Source organism: Physella acuta, unplaced genomic scaffold, assembly GCF_028476545.2.
Source record: "Physella acuta isolate Inbredline_101_S28 unplaced genomic scaffold, ASM2847654v3 ptg001416l, whole genome shotgun sequence".
Lineage (NCBI taxonomy): Eukaryota > Metazoa > Mollusca > Gastropoda > Physidae > Physella > Physella acuta.
The window spans coordinates 1-26,295 of NW_026732931.1; the positions used below are offsets into that span (position 1 = coordinate 1).

General features: G+C 33.4%; 4 protein-coding genes across 6 annotated transcripts; 2 read left to right on the top strand and 2 right to left on the bottom strand.

Moving 5' to 3' along the window:
- Positions 1-16: 16 nt before the first annotated feature.
- Positions 17-956, top strand: LOC131927552 (uncharacterized; the record flags this gene model as incomplete). The annotated part of the gene is given in 1 exon segment (XM_059283259.1): positions 17-956. A coding segment is annotated over 1 exon segment (717 nt), but the record flags the coding sequence as incomplete, so codon positions are not given.
- A 1,303-nt stretch (positions 957-2,259) lies between these two features.
- LOC131927550 (uncharacterized) lies at positions 2,260-8,596 on the top strand. The gene is made up of 2 exons (XM_059283254.1): positions 2,260-2,355; positions 5,525-8,596. Exon 2 carries the CDS (start codon positions 5,569-5,571, stop codon positions 7,474-7,476), a length of 1,908 nt encoding a protein of 635 aa, XP_059139237.1. The 5' UTR covers positions 2,260-2,355; positions 5,525-5,568; the 3' UTR covers positions 7,477-8,596.
- Positions 8,597-8,663: 67 nt separating this feature from the next.
- LOC131927551 (melanoma inhibitory activity protein 2) lies at positions 8,664-17,651 on the bottom strand. 3 transcript variants are annotated; one of them, XM_059283255.1, is made up of 8 exons: positions 17,252-17,321; positions 15,436-15,547; positions 13,990-14,113; positions 13,085-13,183; positions 12,013-12,476; positions 11,662-11,766; positions 11,150-11,201; positions 8,664-10,443 (listed from the first exon to the last, which is right to left on the bottom strand). In XM_059283255.1, exons 1-8 carry the CDS (start codon positions 17,254-17,256, stop codon positions 10,037-10,039), a joined length of 1,368 nt encoding a protein of 455 aa, XP_059139238.1. In that variant the 5' UTR covers positions 17,257-17,321; the 3' UTR covers positions 8,664-10,036. The 3 variants fall into 3 exon arrangements, with proteins under 3 accessions (XP_059139238.1, XP_059139239.1, XP_059139241.1); XM_059283256.1 differs by lacking the exon at positions 17,252-17,321 and adding an exon at positions 17,505-17,651 and having other exon boundaries at positions 8,665-10,443; XM_059283258.1 differs by having other exon boundaries at positions 8,665-10,443; positions 17,231-17,341.
- A 1,146-nt stretch (positions 17,652-18,797) lies between these two features.
- LOC131927553 (uncharacterized) lies at positions 18,798-22,740 on the bottom strand (the record flags this gene model as incomplete). Its single annotated transcript, XM_059283260.1, is given in 4 exon segments — positions 18,798-20,621; positions 21,287-21,341; positions 21,768-22,132; positions 22,702-22,740. Coding segments are annotated over 4 exon segments (878 nt in total), but the record flags the coding sequence as incomplete, so codon positions are not given.
- Positions 22,741-26,295: the final 3,555 nt, after the last annotated feature.

Consider the following 26,295-nt stretch of genomic DNA (forward strand, 5'->3'; position numbering starts at 1 on the left):
AATTGCTGATCTGACTGTAATGTTGTCTGTTAGATATACCAGCCAAAACAGGCCAGAGTTTTTTCCCAACACTACTATACCCTATCCATTTTATGATGTTCGAGGAAAGACTATGCTTAAATTTGGAACTGGAATGGTTAGTAAAGTTTTAAAATGTGACGGTAAATCAAAAACATGCCCACGCCATCAAGGTGATTCTGTAAGGTCTTGTGAATCATGGTGGGAAATTGAAGTGGAAACTGCTGCGCATGTAGTTTTTGACAAGGATGAAGCACAATGCACAACTTGCACGGTGGATTTTAACTGTCGTGACAGCCCTCTTGTTACACTTGATGCCATTGATGTAACGAATTCAGATGTGCAGCATGATAGCTGTCGTATGAAATGTGTTACGCATGACATGAAGTTGGGTGAAAAGCTATTGAAGAAATTGCAAAAATTTAAAACTTTGCGTAGAAAGGTCAGTAACAGATTCTATTTGAATGACCGAGAAAATCTTGCCATTATTGTTTCACACCCTCATGGATGTCATAAGCATGTTTCAATTGGCAGGTGGATTACAAAAGAACACACAGAGTCTCACAGGTCTAGATATGTGTATGACACACCTACCTGCACAGGGAGCAGTGGAGCTCATGTTTACATTCCGAGTAAAACTGTGTTCTGGTTTAGTCATATTCATAATGGCCATCAAGAGGGTAGGGGAAATTACTGTAGCCCTGGATGGCTCTAAAGATATACAAAATGTTGTGGTGATTATTCTAAATTCAATTGTACATAATATGTAAGTGAATTTGTTAATTTGTTGACTGAAAAGGGTACTGAAGTAAAATTATATTTTATGAAACTAGAAAAATGAAAGAAATAATTGGTCACTTTAGGCCATATTTCTTTTTGTTATAAAAAATGTTGTGTATTTATTTCCATATTTGGCTAATTGTAAAATAAATTATGAAATAGATAAAATAATTAATATGATAAATTTAATGACCTTGTTTACTGTGTTAACATTTATTTCTATCAAATTCTTTTTTAAATGTGTCTCCCTGGTTTGTACAAATGGCAACAAGGAAAGTGAATTGTTAAGTCAGTACTTTGCTGTTGACGCTTGTGTATCTCGCTTGGCTTACACAGGGTGTTGTTCACTCAGCTTGGTCTTCAATCTTCACATGGCAATGACATTTTGCTATAGGCTGGTGGTGGAAATGTTATCAGGCCATTTTATGCAGAATGATGAAGTTCGAGTGGCCTAAGCAGTAGAGCATTAGGCTGCTAACTTGAAAGTCTGGAGTTCAAATCCTGGTTCAAGTCAGTACAATGTCTCTGAGTCCACCCATCTCTGATGGGTACCTAACTCATGTAAGGGAAAGTAAAGGCGGCTTTGCAAGGTGCAGATCACACCTTCCCTTCATATACTGAGGTGAAGAAACATGAGCTCCACTTCATCTGCCCAATGGATCGCTAGGTGTAAAGAAAATCTTGCTGGGCTACTATTCTATAATTTGTTAGCTCTTTTTCCACTGTTTCTTCAGGTCACTTGTTTTTGTTGTGGTGTTTTTCAAAATCTATCTTCTAAAACTCTACGCGGCATTTAATAATTGTAGATCTAGTATGCCTACTTGAAAAAAATTTCTTATTTTTTAAAATCAAGTATTTTAACTAATATTTACCATAAATGAAAACTTGAGGCTTTGAAATATCTTTTTTTAAGATTATGTGTAAACTTAAGACAAGACCAGAGTTTCTTCCAGGTATCTTTTCGGGGTGGCAGACCCCCTCCCCCCCCCCATGAACAAATAGAATTTATTTATATATATATATATATTTATATAGGCTATATAGTATATATATATATATATATATATATATATTTATATAGGCTATATATATATATATATATATATATATATATATATATATTATAGGGCCTACTGTGTCTAGAGTCTAGAGGGTTTTTAAGCGTAGTAATTAGTGCCGAAGACGGGAAGTGTCCGGCCTTACTCAACCACTGAGAAAACCTGAGGACGTGGACAGAGGTTGGTTCAATGGTTGAGCGTCTTGAAACTTGAACCAATGCAAAGAAAAACTAAAAATAGATTAGTGTTTAGGCGTACATTCCGTATAATTATAATTAACTATGTTTAGCTAGGCCTAATTCTGAGAGTAAGCCAGACCGGCTAGGTGATAGGCCTAGCGTCATTAGCGACTAGTCTAATTTCGTTTCGACACCGAAATTGAATCTAGATTTTATGTCACAATATTTTTAAAGATGGCTGCTAAATTAGTTCTCTAGGGCCCATTCGCTGGTCACTAAGTCTAGAAATCTACTCTAGCTAGATAGTGTAGTTACAATTGGTAATTATTTGAATATAAGATCTAAGCATTATTTATGCTAACATTATCAGTATAGAGTACAGTATAGATAGACTTAGCATTATTATTTAATAGAGGAAAATTAAACTCCGGCATTTGCCAAATGCCGCCAAATCATGGCAAAGCCAAATGCCTTGGCTTTTTTTAGCGTATCTTATTCGCTGTTTCACGTAGATCTTCACCTCCAATTGAGCGTATTTTATTATAAACACAACTGAAACACAAAAACATTTAGAAAACACTAGGATTAGATCTAGATCTACTTATGGTAATCTAAAATCTATCGTTTTTTAGTAATTTTTAGGTACGTAAAATCGCCAGCGACTAGATGTGAAAAACAGGTGACTCCTTAAATTTTAATAATTATTTCACATTTTGAGGAGGATTTATGTTTTGAAAAATACAAAAATGTTTCCTTGTTTCATTTATGACTTTTTTTAATTTATGTAGATCTATATGTTTTTAAACAACTGAGTTAAGATAAGACTTTTCAGTAATAAATGAAGACTAGCTATGTTTCCAACAGATGCAACCATGCTCATTTACTATAACAGCCATCTTGTTTATTTTCTTTATTGTTAACTTATAGCGCAAGATTCAGGGGAAGATACTCTAACTTACAGATGGCAGCTTTTTATATAGCAAATCCTGCTCGCAAAGACTGCCGTTTAAAGTTAATTTCTTGCCTATCTTGATATATTTAGCCATTGATTTAGGTTTATTATTCATTTGTCTATAATATTTGACACAAATATTTAATATATCACAATATAGATTCTACTTCTATTAAAGCCTTGACAATGAGGTAACTTTTTCGTACATTACTAGTCGCGGGCGATTTTACTTACCTAAAACAATAGATTACCCTAGGCCTACTTATTTTTTATTTTCAAATTTATGAATGTGATAATGTATGCAATGTATGTATGTAGTATGTATAGAATAGGGCCGATACTAATTAGTAGGGCAAATACTATTCACTTTTTTCCATTCGCATTATAACTTTTAAATATATGCCCCCGAAACCGACGACCTAGTCGTCCTGAATGCGAACACAATTTGCCTCCATACGATCTGTCATTCCTCTTTCCGATTATATAATATTTTTGCTTTTTTTTTTAGCTCAGTTAAATAATCTTTTACTATTAACATTTTACCTGTGTAGTTTTGTGTTTCAGTGCGTAATAGTTTTATAAATGTCAAAAATAATATAATTAAAGCAATGAAAAGAAATAAATAAGGGAGATAACTCTTCCCAACAAAACGCTAGAATAATTACTGTGTTGTGGTTCACTATAAGTTATCGTGTCGAGGCAAAACAGGAAAATTTTCAGTCTCCTTACGCCTACATCTTCTTCTCCCCCCCCCCCCCCCCAAATGTATTTAATAAAGAAAATAGCATTTTTTATAAACATATATGTTCTTTAGTCTATCCCATTCAATTTCAGTTCATAATTTCAGCAATAAAAAAGTCGCCACCTACATGACAGGTTACTTTTAATTGCTCATATCCCACTGTGAGCAATAATGGATCAAAGTTTGATATGAATGGACTTATAAATAGACATATTTGCTACCAATTCTAATATTTCTGTATAAAATATTCAAATAACAGTTAAAAACTATTCATAGTGAGAGTTACAGAGGTGTTTTCAAGTTCTACTTACCCTTATTAATAGTTATATGCTAAAAATCAGAATTCATACACAATACGCACATAAAAACATTGATCTGATAACTTCAGTTATATAATAAATGGCTCAAAATAATAAGGCAGATATATGCACATTATAGTGCTCAAATCATTTACTTTAGATTTCTGACTATGTAGTTCTTTCATTCAAAGTTTTTATATAAAACATTGATTTAGAAACATTTTCATATATTTGCGCAGCACAGAGTCTTTTGGGATTAGGAAAGGAAATCAACACAAAAATGTACTTTCTGTATTATTTTTATTCATTTCAACAACATATACAAGTTATATATACCATATATACATATCATATATATCATAACTGCATATATGAACAAAATAAAACTGCAAGTGAAATAACTGCTCATTTATTCAGGTATACCATGACTTGTCACAAATGGCAAATGCAAAAACCAGGGGATTCCACCCCACACAAAAATGTTACTTTAAAAAAACTATATGAGCTAGACAGAAAATATTTTTTGTTTTGTTTTCATATAGTTGATCTCTACAAGAATATGTAATTTTTATTTTCATATGATTGTTTTTTTTACTAAAATCCCTAACCATAGATCTAGATTTAGAACTAATTTTTTTTTAGATCTAAAACCTTATCTCACTAACCCTCAACCCTAATGCCTAAAAATTAACCCTAACAGTACACTAACCCTATTCTGCCCTAATCCTCATCCCTAATGCTTCACCCTAATAAGGTAAAAAAAAAAGTTTTTTAATACTCGCTAGGGAACAAATTTTACTCTACGGTTTTTTTTTTAAGGTACATCCGCATTGTTTGTTTCCATTAAAAAAAATTGGTGGAAAAATCTTGTTACCTATGACAGCGGCAACCATTATGAAAAATAACAGTAGGATTTCCACCATTCATAAAGTATTATATTTTAATTTAAGCCCAATAAACAAGGAAATCAAAATCTTCTACTATATTTTGGAGTAGCCTACTCAGCTAAAAATTTTAAGTGCATATCTTCAAACTGATTGATTGTTAATTTTCAAATTTTTGGTCCGTTAAAAACACTAAATTGTGAGGCATTAGATCTAGTGTTTCTCATGTTTGAAAAGCTGAGTATAGATCTCTCTAGGTCTAGATATTTGGCACTTATTAAAGCTAAAGACATTCCAAGGTACCTTTGGGAAAACAAAAAAAATTGATCAAAGACTGATTTGTCTAGGCTATTTTAAATTTTGTGTGAGGTACTTTGTCTTGGGGATCTTTTGTTCTGAGGTATTTTTTGCTCGATGTGTCAAATCAAAAAAGGAAAAGGATGATGAAGCTATTTCGAACCATTAAATGTTTAAAATCTCCAGTCACTTAATAAAATTATGAGTTTGCAGCATTTCGTTTCAAATACTGCTCCATTATATTTTGAAAGCTTGCTGCCTTTCAATCCTATCAGATAAATGACTAATTTGACTCGACCATTTCTTACATTGCAGATTGCAGAAAAAAGACACCATTAAATTTATTGGCCTGCTAAAACATGGCAACAAATGGAACTGCTGCCTCGTCTGTTTCTCAAGGCACTCAAGCTGGTTTAACTATAAATGATTTAATAAAGTCAGGAAAATACAAGAAAGTGATCATTGATTCTCAACCACACAACTCTGGGGATGCAACTACAGTACAGAAAGGCAATGTGAGTGTGGTAGGAAATTCACCCAAGGAATGTGGACCAGGTGTTATCAGGTTAAAAATTGTAAATACATCAAAGGAAGGTCAAAAAGTTGTGGGGACTGGGAGTTTAAATTTGCCAGGAAATTCACCCAAGGATGGTCAAAAAGTTGTGGGAACTGGGAGTTTAAATTTGCCAGGAAATTTATCTAAGGATGGTCAAAAAGTAGTGGGGACTGTTAGTTTAAATTTGCCAGGAAATTCATCTAAGAATGGTCAAAAAGTTGTGGGAACTTCGAGTTTAAATTTGCCAGGAAATTCATCCAAGGATGGTCAAAAAGTTGTGGGGGCTGGGAGTTCAAATTTGCCAGGAAATTCATCCAAGGACTGTCAAACAGATGATAGCAGCGTGAAGTTTTTAATAGAATCATTAACAAAATATCAATCTGATACTTACGTGAATTTGACTGGAAGTTTGTCTAAACAAAGCGAACCTGCTGATAGCAAAATGAATTTGACAGGAAATTTATCTAATAAACGTCCAACTGCTGCTGGCAAAGTGAACACCAAAGGAAATTCAACAAAGAAACGTCAAACTGCTCGTCAACGTCGGATTAAAAAAAGACCACAGAAGAAAACTGTGGGGAAAAAGCGTGGTCCCTATCGCACATTTTACCGCAAAAAGTTTGAACAAGATGGCTTTCACCAGGCTTCATTAATAAGGCAATATGCTGCTTCTATGGAAAAATTAACAGTGGATATTGAGTCAGAAGGTGATAGCGGTCGCAAGAAAGCAGCTGGGAAACAGAAAAGAGCCAGTAAGTGTATTATAAACCCTTGTGATGTTTTTGATGAAGAGACAATACGCAATCAGAAGTGGTGTTTTACATCACTGGCGCAAGCTGTGATTAGTGTTGAGGCGGCCATGGTTTGGCTAGCACAGCGGAGGCTGATCTCCAATACCCACCTGTGCGACCTCTGCTGGTGTCCGTGTCAGCTTGAGTCGTATCCGAGTGGTATGGATTTAAAACGTTGGTGCTGTACGAAATGTGAGCGCAGGAAGGCGTTAAGAGATGGGTCATTTTTCAGGGGGTACCATTTGCCGTTACCTCAGATTGTTCTTTTGATTTACCTTTTTGCCAATAATTTCCCTACACGGATAATTTGTACAGAGCTGGGCCTTGACCATCCGAAAACAGCGTGTGAATGGCTCGGTTCCTTTCATAAAGACATTGAACGTTACCTTGCCGAAAATAAAACAGAAATCGGTGGCATTAATACTAAAGATGAGCCTATTATTGTTGAATTAGATGTGACAACTCATTTTAAAGAGAAATATAATCCAGATTCTGCAAACAAAGGGGAATGTGTACTAGGTGGTGTTGAGCGCATTTCAAAAAAAAGCTTTTATGTTGAGCTTCCTGACAGCAATGAGGAAACCTTAGCAAATGCCATTTTTGATCATGTGTTACCAGGGTCTATCGTCATGACAAGAACCCAAAAACCATTTGGGAATTTAACTAAAATAAGCACTGGTATACTGCAGCACATAACCGAGGAAAAGATGGGCCCAGGTTTGGAGAATGAAATTAATACCAGAACTATGCACAGTTTGTGGCGCACTGTTAAGAAAAGGATACAACGCAATGCTTATGCACGTAAAACGTTTTCTTACATGCAGTATCTCCGGCTTTACGAACTCCAATCACGTTATAAGAGCAAAAACGCGTTTGGTGAGTTTCTGTTGGTTTTAGCTGAGCTTTACCCTGCCCAGTAAGGGTATGGTTCAAGTTTGGATAGGAGTTTCTGTTGGTTTTAGCTGAGCTTTACCCTGCTCAGTAAAGGTATGGTTCAAATTTGGATAGGAGTTTCTGTTGGTTTTAGCTGAGCTTTACCCTGCCCAGTAAGGGTATGGTTCAAGTTTGGATAGGAGTTTCTGTTGGTTTTAGCTGAGCTTTACCCTGCTCAGTAAAGGTATGGTTCAAATTTGGATAGGAGTTTCTGTTGGTTTTAGCTGAGCTTTACCCTGCCCAGTAAGGGTATGGTTCAAGTTTGGATAGGAGTTTCTGTTGGTTTTAGCTGAGCTTTACCCTGCTCAGTAAAGGTATGGTTCAAATTTGGATAGGAGTTTCTGTTGGTTTTAGCTGAGCTTTACCATGCCCAGTAAGGGTATGATGCAAATTTGGATAGAAGTTTCTGTTGGTTAGAGCTGAGCTTTACCCTGCCCAGTAAGTGTATGGTACAAGTTTGGATAGATGTGAACATATAAATGGTGCAGCACAAACAATACATTATTCTGCTTAATTGTACACAGTTTTAAACTGTTGGTTATTTTAATTTTTTTTACTTCTGGACTGTTTCATGACTCATAGTGTTACATTCTACAAAATTTATGCTGAACTTAGTCATGCAAGGCTGTTGTTTATTTTTCTACCACTTATTAATACTAACCCTATGTTGGATAAATAATGAGTTTTACCAATATCTTGATATTATTTCAGTATGTTTTGATGGATTAGAAAAAATAGTGGCACTCAACATGCTTTTTGCAATTGTTGTTTTTTAAATCCCTATTTAGTTGTTAAAGTTATAACCTGGCTAAGAGAAGAGGTCCTATTTGATGTTGGATAATTGCTTTACTTTAAAAATTAAAGCAATTTCTTGTTATATAAAATTAATATTTTCTAATGCAAATAATTTGTGTTTATTTTTAATTATGAATGACAAAAAATTATTAGTTTTTTTAAATAGATATATACTATAGTGATATATGGCTAATTTGAGATTTGGTTGTACTTAGTTAGTCATGTTCAGTTTGTACAAATTGTATTTAAAGTTAAATTTAATATATGTAGGGTTCAAACTCTAAAAACATGAACAGTCACACAATAAAACATGTAAATTTGAATTTTATTAAAAGAATTTTCAAAAGTGCACACATGACTTTCTGTACTGTGTCGATGTATATTTATGCATTCATTTTGGTAGTGTAATGTGTTTAACCTTTGTATTGATAGGTAAGGAATGAGCTTAAGAAGTTCTTTCTTTGGGTGCTAAACTAAACTAACCTTTACCTTAGGTACCTAATCTAAAACATAATTGTATAAGGATTTTCTTTGTCATGATTTCATTGTTTTCTTCTTTCTTTGTTGTACAAGTTAATAAATTGACTTTGTATACCTTATTTCATGATGCTTGTTCTTTTCCCCAAACACAAAATTATCTGTTGTACTGTGTAATTTTATTTTATAAGTTTAATGGCTATTAGTATTAAACGAGTAAAATATTCAATTGTGTTCATTTTTAAAATGTTTCTGTGATGTCTTTGCAAAAATTTTACGTTAGCTTAAATATTTGAAATTTTTTAAATCACATTTTCTGATTTACTCAAATGTAATTCCTTCAAGAAAGTGTAGGCTATGAGGGTTTTTGTCAAGTGGCAAAGGTAAAGAGAAGTCTGAGATGTAGAAATATAAAACTATGTCATTCACAAATTACTTGTGTTGACAATGGTGGTTATTCTATCAATTTGGAGGATAACACCCACACATTTTTTATAAAACTCATGGTGTTGTGGTGACCTTGTTTCTCAAATACACAGTAAAAGTTTTTTTCATTATGCCTCTAAAGTGTGCAAAGTCCTAATGATTAATTGCCGTAAACGTGGCCTAAGTGGTAGAGGGCTAGGCTGCTAACCCAAAGGTCTCAAGTTTGAATCCAGGTCAGTAGAATGTCCCTGAGTCCACCCAGCTCTGATGGGTACCCCTAACTCACGTTTGGGAAAGTAAAGACGGCTGTTCAAAATGCTGAGCACACCTTCCAATCCCTTCATATACTGCGGCCAAGGAACATGAACTTTACTTCATCTACCTAATGGAGGGCTACGTCTAATGAGGATTCTTTACTTAATTGCCACAAAATAAATGAAAATGTTAAAACAATGCAATGAATAAAACAAAATGTCTTGTTTACAAGAAATAATTCTTAACTTTTTTTAGTAAAATACTTTTAAAACCATGTAAGTTAATAAAACATCAATAACAACCTTATAAATGTAACATAATAGTTTTACTAAATGATTTATGTTTTAAAAACTAAAGAAATTTTCAACATTTACTAAAAATTGTTAATGGTTGATAAATACAGTACGAAACTACATGTGGACAATAATGCTCAGCCATTTTACTTACTATTTATATGCTAATAAGAGCTAGGTGGAACCAAGTATGCCCTACTGGTTCTAACATAAGAACTGAATCCAAGAAAAGTCAGTTGAAAACTTGACCATGCCATCGCATTTGATATTATTTTTTGTATAAAAAGGTTTAACACATTATCTATTGACTGATTAAAAAACAGGAAAAATGAGTATAGTCTAATATGATAGCAAAATCTGTTCTATTGTACAGTTTCACAAATAATTTCTCCCCAGTCTTCATAGGTAAAACACTTATATTTGAAGCACAAGCATAGTCCTTTGTAGTACGCAATATACCAACACATTTTTCCTCATTGTTGAATTGCCGCATCATGTGAACGTTTAGAGCGCCACTGCCAGCCTGGTATAAAACAAAACTGGCAAGGTAGAGGCCATCAACTGGTGCAGTGAAGATGCTTGTATTTGGGTCGTAATGACCTGAGTTATAGCCTACGACTGGGCATTGAATAATTGGTGAGCTCCCATCATCGTTAAGGAGGCTAGGGTAAGCAGTGAATCCTGTACTGCAACTGTGATTCTTTTCACCTGTTGGAGTATAAAGAGATAATATTTAAATGTAAAAGAATTAATTACCATGAACTTGGACAGCGTGGCATAGCGGTAGAGAGCTAGACTGCTAACCCGAAAGTCTTGAGTTTGAGTCCAGGTTCTATTCTAATAAGTGGAACGTCCTTGAATCCACCCAGCTCTTATGGGTACCTAACTTACGTTGAGGAAACAAAGGCGGCTAGGCGTAGTGCTGACCACACTATACCTTCATATGCATAGGTCTCAGGAGCAGATGCACTCTACTTCATCTGCCCCATTTGTCTTGGGCACTAATGGAAAGTGATGATGTCATGTGTCCAGGGTACAAAAGGGAAAAGGTGATAAATTACAATAAAAATAATTCAAGCATCATAGGGTTAACTTTATAATTTACCATGAAAATAATTCAAGCATCATAGAGTTAACTTTATAAATTACCATGAAAATAATTCAAGCATCATAGGTTTAACTTTATAATTTACCATGAAAATAATTCAAGAATCATAGGGTTAACTTTAAAAGTTCTAAGCGCTGTACTTTTAGTAATGTGACTCTTTCGTAAACTAAAAAAGGTGACAACAAATAACGTAACCCAATGGTTAGTGTTTACATTTTTTTTAGAAACAAATCAATGAATATCAAAATGATGAAATGACATAATTCATAAAGAGAGGATGGAAATGAAAGAATACTTAGTACTCACTTGTTTTGATTTTTGCAGCCATGTTTGAATATTCTTTAGTTAAGCTATTAAGCTGAGAATTGACAAGATTTAAACATTGTATATTTGATTCATTTTGAAGAGGCTGTCAAATTCTTAAACACAAAAAGGGAAACTATCCTACTTAGACTAGAAAGGGGAGGGGGTGGAGTTTTTACTAAAATGCAATTAATTTGATGCAAAATGCATATCTAGCTTTTTATTTACAAGAAGTGAAAATCTTTTTAATTTTGTTAATACGTTTGAACTGTTTAAATTGATTATCTTTAGCTGGTTGCTCAAGAGTTAATGACATGTTTATGTCCTGATTTGTGTGAAGGGTAAACAGAAGTTACTGCACAGGTTAACTTAGTTATTGTACTTTAAATTTGGTCTTTTCCTAAGTTTAAAATATTGAAGCTGACTTTTTTTTTAGAAATCAACCTTCTATTTTTAAAATTCCATCCTTAGTAGAGGGCCATTATTTACATATTCAATGCATGCTGGGTAACTACCTTCTCATTGTTGGTTTCTCTTTGAGCTATTGTTTTGTTAAAAGTTTCCTTCAACTTTTCTATTGGACCTATCCATTGTATCAGCATTTTGCAGGTCATCTCATTCTGAAAAGCACATAAAAAATTTAATAATAAAATAAAAATTATTTTCAATACATGAGTGATAATATGGATCTATATAATACTAACATAGTACATTAAGTAATTTACTAATAATTAGTTTTCTTTATTCATCTTATTTTAATAACAGTGGTATCAATAAGAATTGTAACTTTCTAAATTACCAGGGTAACAATAATAGTAAACTAATTCTGCTCTAAATTTTATAGTTCTTAAACTTTAATTACCAACCTTTTTATTTAATTGTTTAATTTCCCCAGTTAAAGAAAGATTTTCTTCTTGTAAGCTATGAATTGTTTTAGATGTTTCTTGTGTTAGATCTTTAATATTTCTCGCAAGTGTTTCCAACTGTTTATTGACTTCAGATTTGTTTTTGTTTAATTCTTGGGAGACTGTTTCAAACTGTGCATTGATTTTCATTTGCTTTTCATTTTGAAGTATGGTTTCTTCTTTCATTGCCATCACAACTTTTTCTTGTTCAAGAAGCTGGTTTTTCAATGTTTTGTATTGTCTTGACTGTTTTTTTGTCATTGTTTCAAAATTTAACTCAGCTGTTTCTTGCTGTGTTGAGAGATTGTTCAACTGTTCCTTGAGATGTTCTTGCTCCTGTAGAGATGTTTGTGAAGCTCTTCTGAGGGAAGCTACAGCCTCTTCAAGAGTCTCCAATCTTGGTATAATTTTAGTTAAATGTTCATCTGAAGAGTTATTGAAAAAAAATGTCATATAAAAGAATTTAATTTTTCTGTAAGAATTGCATAAAGCATCTTTCCTGAAAAATGATTTCCCCAATGGCCAAATGCCTGAATATAAATAACACATTGATTCTTTGAGTATAAGAATCTAATAAAATAAAGATTTAATTTTTTCAATACCAAATATATGTGGTGTATAAAAAAAGAACATACTTTCTAAGTTACTTAAAAAACATTGAAGTAAAAAATTTGAAGAGGTTTAATTAACTTTTATGGGTTTTCATTTTAAGTAAATAAAATAAATTTATATTTATGATATTATGGCATGTATCACACTAGTATAAGCATGGTTGTTTTTGAAAAGCTGAATTAATTTTAATTTTTATAAAATCATTTAATTTAATCCTTAGTTATATCAGCATTAGAATAATAATCTGGCACCAGAAATTAACTATTTAGTACTTGATGTTTTAAAAAAAAAGGTAAAAATATTCTTTGAATTCAACTTAATAGAATAAAAATCTAATACCAAAAAAAAAAAATTACTTGATCATTTAGAAAAAAGATAAAAAAGATTCTTTAAATTTAATTCAAGAGGCTCTTACTCTTACAATTATTTGGTCTGGACTCAGCTGAGGATGATACAAAGGAACTTGTCGCAGCAAGAGTAGACCATTCAGTGTTGGAAGCTGTGCTCTCAGAGTTTACTTCTGTAAAACAATAATGTTTATATAAATTATTGTACTTAATGTGATTTCTGCTACATTTAAATTCATCACTGTTTTGACAATCTGGATTTCTTTTATTTGTCTAAATATTTAACTAATAGGCATATCAGAAACATGTTACCATATCTTTTATGATAAAAATTTTTATTAAATGAGCTGAAGAGATGGTATTTTATAAAATATCAAACAAATTCCTGTGGCAAATTTTAAAGCAACAGCCAATAGAGAAAGATATCAAGGCCCATAAATGGGGATGGATCGAATTCACGTTAAGAAAAGAAAAAGAAAACATCGCAAAACATGCTATGGACTGGAGTCCCCAGGGAAAAAGGAAAGTGGGCTGGCCAAAGAAAACATGGAAAAGAACTGTTGAGGAAGAGGCAAAAACAGCTGGGTTCACATGGGCACAGGTTAAGGGAGCAGCCCAAAACTTAGTCCGCTGGAAATGTGAAGTTGCAGCCCTTTGCTCCCCAGGGGCCACAAAAGAATGATGATGATATGATTGTTTTACTTTATCTTGTAATGCTTTAATTTTGGCATTGCAATAATGACAAATTATGAACAAAATTAATTCAATAAAACACATAAAATTCCTTTTTAAAATACATTAAACAGAAATTTTAAAGTAAAGACATCAGTCAAATTAGAGTAGTAAAATTTTAAAATATGAAAACATGTAGAAACTTGTTAGCCCAGTAATAACATATTGCATATGTTCTCTACCATTAATTAAGTAATGTAATAACTAGTGTGGTACGGCTAAGCCAACAGTACATTATGTAGAGTACCAGAATAGAGCTCCTGGTTGTCCACTAGAGCAGAAGTTGCAGAAGAAACAAGAGTGCAAACATCTTTAAAGCTCCTTACATTGTCACCTGGTCTTTCAATCCAACATGTTACTTCATTAATAACCTGTTGAATATATCACATAAACATAAGTCATTAAGTGGGGTGGCGTGAGCGAATGGTAGAGGATTTGGTTGTTAGCCCCAAGGTATGGAGATCTTGGTTGGGTCTTGTGACTGTAGGAAGACACTGAGTCCCCCACCTCTGAAGGGCACTTTACATTGGAGAAAATGAAAGGTGGCTGGTCATAGTGTTGACCAGAGTTTCTTCCTGGCATCTCTTCGGGGGGATAGAGCGCCCCCCCCCCCCTGAAAAAATTCTACTGCCCCCCCTGAACGAAATGAAATTTATGAAATTTATATAGAAAATATATACTTTTAACAGTGTCTACCGAAGAAAGTCTACCGCTCCCCCAAAAATTGCAAGTGCCCCCCCCCCCCCCCGGAGAAAAAAGTCTGGAAGAAACACTGGTGTTGACCACACTATCCCTTCATATGACGAGGTCAAAACAGGTCTAACGACAAACTTTACTTACGTACTGTAACATTAGCATAACATAGCATACATTTTATACTGAGTTATCAAGATCTGCTAAAGCATGAAAATATTTTTTAAAATTAATAAAAAATAATATATAGATAGAGAGATCTATTCATTATCTTAGAGCTTCTATTTCTTCATTCTTATTTGTAATGGTGGGAGGTATTTCTTCCAACACAAAAAAAGTATTACGTGTCAACTTGTTATGCACTGCATAGGCTGTCAAGTCCATGCAAAAATCAGGATATTATTAGCAGTTTGTTTGAGTGTGTGCGGAAGGGGAGGGGTAGTAATGGGGCCACAATGCTCATATTACTTCATGTAAATATACATTATTTGAATACTTGTAAGAACATAGGGTAATAATATAGTGTAGTCTAGAGTTGGAGAAGTCTGCAAAAAGGAACTTTGATATGCACTACAGGTGATTAAAGAAATACTTTCACTTGCTTGTCTAATTAGCTTCAATTTCTAAAAAATAAAAATCATCTTTCTAATGTAACAAGTGAAAACAAAAACTAAGTTGGCTGCATAAAACAAACCCACAAAAAAAAAAAACGTTTGTCAACGAGTAAGAGACTATGTTAGATAAACATGTACAGCCAAATTAAGTAATGAAAAAAATACATTACATATGATAATATATGAAATATATATGAATAATAAATACTTTAAATAATCCTAAAACTTTCTGCAGAATAAGCATTAGTATTAGGTTTTAAAAAAAACAATCTGGAAAAACTAAATTTTAAACAGCTGACAAATATGTTTAACATAGCATGAGTAGATCTACTACATTTAATAGGGGTAATTGTATTGTGTGAACAGACAGCTATTTAAATATTTACATTCATGGCATAGCCATTGATCAGACCAAGAATAGTTTCCTTTTGCTCCTCTAGAGTTGCCAGTTGACTTTTTAAATGTCTGATTTGAGCTTGGCTTTTGGTTGCCATCTTTCTGATGAAAAAAAAAAAAACTAACTTTTTAGTTTAGAGATATTAAAATGTTCCAGCTTAAAAAAGATTGAAGTAGTTAATTTTCTTAGAGATCTATGCTGTAGGACAATAAGCAAAATTAATTATATTGCACCAATAAGGGATGATGTGGTCTAAGCGATAGAGCGCTAGGCTGCTAGCCCAAAAGTCCGAATCCGTGTCCAAGACTGTAGAGCAAGCATCCCTGAGCCAACCCAGCTCTGATGGGTACCTAACTCATGTTAGGGAAAGTAAAGGTGGCTGGGCAAAGTGTTGACCACACCTTCCCTTCAGAGGCCAAGAAACATAAACTCTACTTCATCAACCAATGGATCGCTAGATCTGAAAATTATTCTTTTTATATTGCACCAATAAAGTAATATTTAAAATGTGGATAGATGTTAAGCTGGCATCTTATTTATTATATTGCACGCATAAAAGATACATTTAAAAATATACCTTGATATATGCTATTTGCATATTGGCGTAGCGAGGTCGGGTGTCACCCGGTGCGGCACTTAATGGTGTCACCCCCCCAGAGGCATAGAGACCCTTCCCAGGGACAAACTTTCAAATTTTCGATATGCACCCCCCCCTCAAACTTTCGATTTGCACCCCCCCCCCTCAAGTTTTCGATTTGCACCCCCCCTCAAACTTTCGATTTGCACCCCCCCCCCCTCGAGTTTTTCTCTATATATTTTGCTATTTTTTGCCTTGGTGTCACCCCCCCTAAATGGTGTCACCCGGTGCAGTCCGCACCCCCCGCCCCCCCTCGCTACGCCCCTGTATTTGCATCTAATGCATAGTTTTTAAAATTTAAAATCTAAACTGGTGTTGCTTATACCTAATATTTTTCAATAAGTTATGCATTATTCAGCACCTTATCTCCCTAACCTCCACATAGCCTACTTTTGAAAAGTGTTCTATGTGAAAGAAAAATGCTTTCCCAGTTGTAAACCACTGCCTATTATGTCTATAACAGTAAAAATAAATATCCATGACATAAGTTTTTAACATTGTGAGTAGTTGGGTGATACATGGATTTGTTATACTGTATCATATGTCATGATATATGACAGGAAATAGTAGAATGTAAGAAAAATGTATCATTAGACATATGCAAAGTTTTTGGTGAATAAGTTGACAAAAATAGGTTACAACATTCTATCTTTAAAAATCAATGTAAGTAAAAGTGTACGCATGTTTGGTTTTGCAACTATTTCTAAAATTTTCTTTAAAACTAACGTGATCCCATATGATATTTTATTTTTATTGTAACATCTCATGTTTGTAGCAAACAATCTGTAAATTTTACAGATTAGAGAAGGTCATAAAAAGTTATAGGCCTATATAAAAGTATAAGTGTGCTACTAGATCTACTACATGGGAGGGGAGGTGTCTGTCGAAACATAGCTTATGGCTTTTACTATAGGCCATAGGCCTAGTCTAATATAAATATTATATACAAATTTAGTAAATTTAGCTACAAGTTGTATAGGGCCCCTAACTATAAATAATTTATTAAATAAAATATAAATATCGCAATAAATATGTGATTGTGGTAAAATAAAAGCAATTTTTTAATAAGATTAGTAGGTGCAGTTTAATTAAATTATGCCAATTTATATTCTACTTATTATATCTATTTTAGTATTTATAGTCTTACTAATTTAGTAATTTGACCAACATCATGTCTAGTTTTAGAGGAAAGAAATTATTTCCAGGAAATCAAGGGAAGTTAATGCCATACTCATCTAGATCTTGCACGCGTTTAATAAATACTGAGTTCCAAGAGTAGTCTTCCTTTATTACTTTTTAAGTTTAGGCTAATCGTAAAGATTTTTTTTTTAGAAAAGCAAGTAGATTCTAGATCTAGATCTAGATCTATGGGTGACGTGAAAGCATTGCACGGACTGAAACGAGACTTAACAAAAACTTACTTTCTGTGATTTGTAATCACCGAATCTGACTGCGAAACTCCTGCAAGACTATGCCGTAGCTAGCTATATTTTGTGTGCAGTGTTGTCTCTTTGAGACAAGTATGTCAAGCAACAGCTTGCTGTGTAGTGAGTGTGTAGGTCGACACAATTATTCAGTGATATGGCCTACTCCAGATATCGTTATCAACTCAAGCAGAAGCTTCTGCAGAACATTTCCTGATAGGTGGACTGGTATGTGTGTGTCTTGGGCGGGGACAGTGTTTCTTCCAGGCATCTTTTCGCCCCCCCCCCTTCCGAACAGAGTCTACCGCCCCCCCCCCAAAGAAATGGAACTTATATAGAAAATATATACTTTTAACAGTGTCTGTCCCCCCCCCCCCCCGGGATAGGAGGGGGGATGTGGAGCATGGACACTGCCCCTCCAGATGAAATAGGAAAAACATCTATAATCAATATACCAGTGTCCGTGACCTCCCCCGCCCCATTAGAAGCCATCTGAGGGGGGGGGGGGGGGGTAAGATGTGTGGAAATCCAAGGTGTGGAAATCCAAGCCCAGTCAAACTTGTAGGCATTGTTACCAAAGCGCATGCCTATGAAGTGGCAGGGGCGTTAGAACTCCCTATTCCCATGGATAGCCCCCATCCCCCACCCCCCCCCCCTCCAAAAAATGAAATAAACAAAAGCAATAACACGAAAGAATTACTTACAGAATTGATTTATGTAACTATAAATACTTCTCTCTCTCTCTCTCTCTCTATGGTTCATGGAGAAGGTGAAGTAGAGTTTCACATCAGCTTATGAAAGGATAATGTAGTCAACACTATAGGACCAGGTGTCTTTACCTTCCCTAATGGGAGTCAGGTCAGGTACCCATCAGAGCTGGGTGGACTCAAAACATCCTACAGACAGGAGCCCTGGATCAGAACTCAAGAATTTCGGGTTCGTTGTTGAGAAGGGAGGTAAAAATTGTCCAAATAGCATGAAGCCATTTATGGTCTTCAGAGCTGAGATGACTAGGGGAAAATAATGGCCATGGGTTTTAGTGTTAACTATCATTCTGAATTTTCCTTGAATTTAAAATCCCTGAAGGTTAAAACAACATTTATCAAAGTGGTTGAAATACATAACTAAATGGGTAATTTGAAATTAATTTCTAAAAGCTTATGTTGATGTGTTTTAAAACTCTCTTTACATAATAGTGCTGATGGCCAATAGTTGTTTTTTTTAACTCTCTTGTCTAGTACATGGTCAATTTATACTTACAAGTATAAAGATAAAACAAAGATAAAAGTATTAAAAAATATAAATTTTTTTATTCATGAGATTATAAATGAAAAAGATAAATGTGTTGAGAATTTTTCATTATGTAAAATCATAAAATAATACATAAAAACATAGATAAATGCAAGTATATTTACTCTATAACTACTACAAAAAGCTTGATTTAATAAAAAAAATTTGCTGGAAATTTTTATATAGACTATTACATGGGCCTTGTCAATTACTATAAAGATAATAATTATTCGTTGTTAGATGGCTGGGATATTTTGTAAGAGATCATTAGACATGTCAAATGTTATATATATCATAAAATAAACTGCAGAAATAATGATGAAATATATTAATATAGGTGTAATATAGGTGGTAAATAGAGGTAGTAGTAAAGCTTCCTTTAAAACCTAACAGCCCGTGAAGCAAAGGAAGTAGAGTTCACTTGTTTCTGTGACCTCGACATGTGAAGGGATAATGTGGTAAGCACTATGCCCAGCCGCCTTTACTTTCCATACCGTGAGTCAGGTACCCATCACTGGGTGGACTCAGGGACATTCTTGAGATTTGAACCCGGATTCAAAGACTTTTGGGTTATCAGTTGTTTAGTCTGCCATTTGCCATCTCAAATAGGTAAATTAAGTAACAACTAAAAGTAAGGAGGTTACAAAATTTCATAGTTGCATGTACATTAGTACATATTGGAACACATCTTTCTGTTCTAAAAAAAATGCAATGTCAAAAGAATGCACTGTCTGGACTTGCACTCTAAATTAGACTCAAAAAACACCTGACACAGTTAATAGTTACTCATATGAATAGATCTCAGTGTATCAATTAGCAAATAAATTGTAAAAAAAAACATTTTTTATCTTAAGTGGAAACAAGCAAAGTTGACTTCAGCCTAACTTAAAATAAGTGAATATATACAAGCATAAAATATCTATATTTATAGAAACAAAAAAAAAACAGCTGACCCAGTTAATAGTTACTCACATGAATAGATCTCAATGTATCAATTAGCAAATAAATTGTAAAAAAAATCTTTTTATTTTTATCTTAAATGGGCACAAGCAAAGTTGACTTCAGCCTAACTTAAAATAGGTGAATATAGACAAACATAAAATATCTATATTTATAGAATCAGACTGTTTTAAATCCCATTTTTAAAAACTTTCCCAGAGAGTCTATAAATATATTATGGATTCCATTTCATTTTTATATTATTATTAATTGAAGCTTTTGTAGGAAGGGAATCATTGTGTAATATTGGTTCAAGATATGATCACACATTTTGAAACCAAGATGCAAAATAAAAACACAGCTGACCCAGTTAATAGTTACTCATATGAATAGATCTCAATGTATCAATTAGCAAATAAATTGTAAAAGATTGTCATTATTGATAAAGCAAACAGAAAAAATATTTTTATCTTAAATGGGCACAAGCAAAGTTGACTTCAGCCTCAAACTGTGTGTATCCAGAACTCTCACGGAGAATGATGTGCAGGTTGTCTCCCATCTTGAGCTTACTAAGAAGAGTACTGGAGTTTTCTTTCTGGGACTCATCTAACCCAACACTGCAGATTTCCAGAGACTCCTCATCCCCTATGTTACGGACTACGATAACTCTCAGCGACCCCCTGGGTGAGACCAGCGCCAGGGACACGCAGACCAGGTACATGCCATCCACCGGGACAGTGAAAACACCTTTTTGGGGGTCAAAATGGCCAGACTCATTGCCGGAGATGCTAGTGAAGTTGGTGAAGGGAGAGAATACAGAAGGCTCCTTTAGGTTGTAGATACAGCTAGCAATAAATGCTATCACATGCTTTCCTGGTTGTTCTTCTGTAGACAAATATACAAAGCTAACTTAAAATAGGTGAATATATACAAACATAAAATGTCTCTATTTATAGAATCAGACTGTTTTAAATCCCATTTTTTAAATTTTCCCAGAGAGTCTTATAAATATATTTTGGATACCATTTTATTTTTATGTTATTAATTTAAGCTTTTGTAGGAATGGAATCCTTGTGTAATATTGGTTCAAGATAAGACCACACATTTTAAAACCAAGATGCCTTTGTGGATTTAGAAAAAAAATGGAGAAGAAATCTGGAAAAAAGTCAAAATAGATTTGGGACTGTTTGTAGGGAAGTGACATATATATATATATATATATATATATATATATATATATATATATATATATATATATATATATATATATATATATATATATATATATATATATATATATATATATGTATATATATATATATATATGTATGTATATATATATATATGTATGTATATATATATATATGTATGTATATATATATATATATATATATATATATATATATATATATATATATATATATATATATATATATATATATATATATATATATATGTATATGTATATATATATATATATATAAGCCTATATGTTTTTAAGCACATTATACAAATTTTAAATGCATTTATAAATATATAAAAGCACTGACCTATGACTTTTAAAGTCTTGGAAATAGTCAACATTTCATTAGACATTTTCAGCATCTGTGAGTAGAAATAGAATGCTTGTTAGATTTAAAAAAAAATCCTTGTATGATAAAATTCTCTAAAATTCTCTATTCATTTGTAAAGAAATGAAATAGTTATATTTAAAGCTTACTTTTTAAAAACATTGGCTAAAGTTACTTTACTTTTGTTAAGCGATGTACTGATTATAATTAAAGTTTTTTTTATTTAAGACATTCGTTATAGTTAAAGTTTAATTTTGTAAAGATATTGGTTATAGTTAAAGTTTACTTTTGTAAAAACATTGGTTATAGCTAAAGTTTACTTTTGTAACAACATTGGTTATAGTTAAAGTTTACTTTAGTTAAGACTCTGGGTATAGTTAAAGTTTAATTTTGTAAAGACATTGGTTATAGTAAAGGTTTACTTTTGAATAGAGATGTACTGGTTACAGCTAAAGTTAACCTTTGTATCCATGGAGGTGGTCTGAGTTTCAATGGCTTTCAGCTCTCTGTAATGGGCCATGACATCACTGGTTAAATTTTCTAACTCAGTTCTCTGTTGGGACTGCTGTGATTTCATTTCTTCAACTTTTCTAGACATACTCTGTGAGGTTTTTCTTGAGCTCTCTGTTGAGATCTGAATCGTGTGTACTTTTTCTACACAGCTTTTTAATTCCTCTGAGATCAAACCTATTTTGGCTTCTTGTTCGGTTTCAATGTAATTTTTACAGCCTGCGACTTCTTTTGTGATGTTTGCGATTTCCTTCTTTAGTTCTTTATTCTGAACATCAATGTACTGTTTTATTTCTATTAATGGATAGCTCCTGCCTAAAAGGTGGGAAAAAAAGGTAAAATTTAAAAAAAAACATAACATTTCTAACTCACTAATTTATTATAAAGCTTATATTTTCAATGTTGTAGATTCAAATAAAAACAAGGTTTTTATTAAGTTTAGGCATAGGGTTGGATTTAGATTTGAAGTAAAAACTTTAATCACATTATTAGATATTCCCAGTTTCATTCAGACTTTCTGCTCTGGGGGTGGGAGGGAGTGGTTAAAAAATATTTTTTTCTAATTTAATTTAACATTTTTTCATGGGGAGGGGGGGGGGGGGGGGGGGGAGAAAGTTGCAGTAGAGATGCCAGAAAGAAATGCTGAATATACAAGTAAATATTAGAGAAGTAGTTAATATTACATTTGTATATATATATATATATATATATATATATAAATATATATATATATATATATATATATATATATATATATATATATATATATATATATATATATATATATATATATATATATATATATATATATATATATATGATGGATAATTAATTTTAGGCTTTACAGTTGTACAAGAAGTTAAAATATAACTAGACAAACTTACTTTCTGATAAAGACAGGGTTTCTTCAACATCTTCAGATGGTTCACTTTCATTACACACATTTAGAGATGTGGGCTCATGAGGATTTCTTTCAATCCAATTCTGAGTAAAACTATGACCCCCTCTAGTGGCTGTTAAAAAAAATAATTAAAAATTCAAGTTCTTAATAATAAACTATTACTATAATTATGCTACTTGTATGAAATTAGCTACTGATAAAGGGTTAAAAATTTTTCATTAACCCTTTCCCCGGCGACTGGGTGTAATCGACCCGAAGTCGCTATATTTTTGCTCATATCTCGAGTCTCGTTTTATACATTTTTCTGGGCCTCATTCCCATCTATAAGGTGGTTGGGATGAACACATTGGAGATAGTAAATTTTAAAAATATGCGTAAAAAAATTTTACGCGAGGGTTTGAAATTTTTTTATACGGTCCCTGGCAACTGGGTGCTACACACCCTTAGACAATTTTGAATGGAAAAAATATTTATAACTTATAAACTGGCTTCTAACAATTTGTTTTTACTCATTGTGGGTTAAGTCATTGTGTTACATTTTCAAAGTTTAACTATTAATTAACAATCTGAAGGTATTTGAGTAACAAAAATATCAAACAGGATTGAAGTAATCAACTTTAGTAACAAAATAATAGAACATTAACACGTTTTAAAAATTTGCACCTCAGAGAGCACAGTTGTTAGTTAAAATTAAAATAACTGGACATTTCCTTTTGCTGGCAGGGAACTTTAGTTGTTTTTTTTTATAAAATATGGGCACCCTTTTAATGGTGTTACATGAGTTACAGGTCCAAAATATTTTAATTCCATACTTATCGGAATTGCTTGGTATGTATTGGATAAATCTACTCCCACCTCTAAAATCAACCAGTTGCTAATTAGTAATGATCTCTCCAGAAACATAACACCTTTCTAAATTTGAATGGAATATCTACCATAATGGAAGCAAATATACCATGAGCCTGATGGACTGTTAGTGTTATTGTTGTGAAGTGAATATGACCCAGAAGGTTGCTGAATTTCTTCATAGAAAATTCTGCCTTCAAAAATTTTCATAAGCAGAACTGAATTGACATACAACTAAATTGTTATTCTGCAGAGTGCCAGTGTCTCCTCTTGCTTTCTCTCCATCCCTGCTAATGCAGTCAATATTGGTTTGTATTATTTTTTGTATTCATGCACAGAGAAGAAATATTTTGGGTCAGGCTGTTTATAAATTTCCTGGGATTAGCACTTCAGGCAGTGGTCTAGTGTACTGTTACTTTGTCTTTCCTGAAAATATTTCTTTTTCTTCACTTTGCACCAGCCGTTTCATTTCATTATGAGTGCCAACTGTTGACATATTATTGATAGTTGAAATGCAGTATATTGGGTAGACCTCGTCATCAGAGCTGCTTGATACTGATGGCTGCCATTCTTCATCTTCTACCTCTGATACTAATAGTTCAGACTCAAAACTTGTTGGTCATTTTCACCTGCTATACTAAATGGCAAATACATTCGTTTATTATTAGCACTTGAGATTAGACAAAAGCGTTCAAGACTTGGTTTCTGTTGTGTTCTCAATAACGTTTGTGACTATTTATAAACCTTACTCTCAGGGTCACAACCCGTAGAACACCCACCCCACTCCCAGTTTGATCAATTAATTGCCCAGTATTAACTTTCAAGCAGCATTACAAAGTTGTTTTGCCTTTTTGTCCTCATTCGTACTCCTAATGAGGTTAATGTCAAGTTACTCTAAAAGGCTCGAATGTCTCTATCTACATTCCAGAGCTCCCTAAAAGAGTACACATCACTATATATGTCCTCTCACAGGCAATCTTACCCCTGCATTTCATTAACCTATGTAACTCTAAACTACAGTTCTGTCTGTAACTGCAAGTCAGAGCTCCAGCAAAGAGTATAAATCACTACATGTGTCCACCCACAGGTTAACTCTTGTTTGAGAATCCATCAACCACTAGTATCATATTACTATGATATTACAGCTCTCCCATTGACAACAACATGTCTGGTGTTCCCCATGGCCTCTGTGCCCTGAATACCCCAACTGTATCAGTATTGTTATCCACCCCACAATGAACAAAGAAAACAATTTACTATAAGAAAGTCTTTGGGTGTGATCCACCCAGTTGCCGGGGACAGGGTACCAAATATGTTGCCGGGGAAAGGGTTAAAGGTAATGGACTATAATGCTGGTAAAACATAGTAAAGTTAGAAATTTTAAGTCAACCTGGAATTAAATCAATACATGTTATGGTTGTGGCCCTTTGCTCCACAAGGAGTAAAGAGGATTAAGTCAAGTCTTTCCCTTTTGCATATCACCATCTTTACCTATTCTGCCCAAGACAAATGGGGCAGATGAAGTAGAGTTAATCTGGTTCTTTGACCTCAACTATGCCCAGCCTGCTACGTTTACTTAACGTGAGCCAGGCACCCATCTGAGCTGGGTGGACTCAAAGACATCTTAAAGTTATAGATAACAGGGTCAGAACTTGATAGTTTTTGGTTAGCAGTTGTTAGGTCTATTCTTATAAATAGTTGTAGAGGCCTACAATATTTAATGTTATGTGTTTTATTCATTAATTCTATCAAACTAGGATTTATCAAAAAATTATTTTCTAATAGTTATGTAAAGAATATTTGATGGCACCTACCTGCAGCTATTTGTATGGCATGTAGCATGGTCTGAGACATTTCTAAGTAACTTTTTTCATTGTTTTCTTCATTGTTACTAACCCATTCTTCGGCTGAGGCTACAACCTAGATTGAGTTTTAAAAAACAGTTAATGCATTTTATAATAATATAATAATATAAGTGAGAGAGTTGAGAGTTCTGAATAATGAAATAAAAAAGGAATTAGTAAATTTATTTTCACATGCCCATAATAAATATTTACTATGTATAGCTATGTTTTTTTCTTAAAGAAATGTGAAATATAGCAACAGTAACTCAAGTAAACAGAAAGCCTAGCTATAATTGGCTTTCATCATTTCATGCATATCAAGAATGACATAAAGTACCATCAATTGAACTTTGAACTTACTGAACAAACTACAATGACATTATGACGACATGTTTTAGGTTAAGTTTTTCAAAGAAAATGCAAAGACTGGCCAAAATAAATAACAGAAAAAAAAAGAGTAATGCAATAGCCCATCTAGCAGACATTAGTACTGCCCTTAGTGTTTGAGTGATGATTAAAATATAGACACCACCTGATAGACAATAGGGCAGGTGAAGCAGAGCTCATCTGTTTCCTTGACATGTGTATATCAAGCATTAGTGTGGTTAGTACTTGATAGTGAGTCAGGTACCCATTAGAGCTGGGTGAACTCAGGGACATTCTATGAACTGGAGCTTGGGATCTGAGCACAAGAATAGTTATTAGTTTGTTAGTAGTCATACAATTTAACTGTTAATTTAATATAGATCTAAATCTTAGGTAAAAGGGTAGGTAGGTTATGTTCAGAGATCAGGTAGGAAAAGTGGATTAGAGGATTATGGATAAGTGTTTTCCACATTACTAGTACTAGTAATACATATGTGTGTGTTGCACAATAGTTACTCAGT

Bases quoted from the DNA above. Each gene is read 5' to 3' on its own strand.
- LOC131927550 (XM_059283254.1), top strand. From the start codon at position 5,569: ATGGCAACAAATGGAACTGCTGCCTCGTCTGTTTCTCAAGGCACTCAA.
- LOC131927551 (XM_059283255.1), bottom strand. The intron at 11,202-11,661 runs GTAGTTACCCAG...GTCAATTCTCAG, and splicing joins GAGAAACCAACAATGAGAAG to CTTAATAGCTTAACTAAAGA. The intron at 10,444-11,149 runs GTGAGTACTAAG...ATACTCCAACAG, and splicing joins GGCTGCAAAAATCAAAACAA to GTGAAAAGAATCACAGTTGC.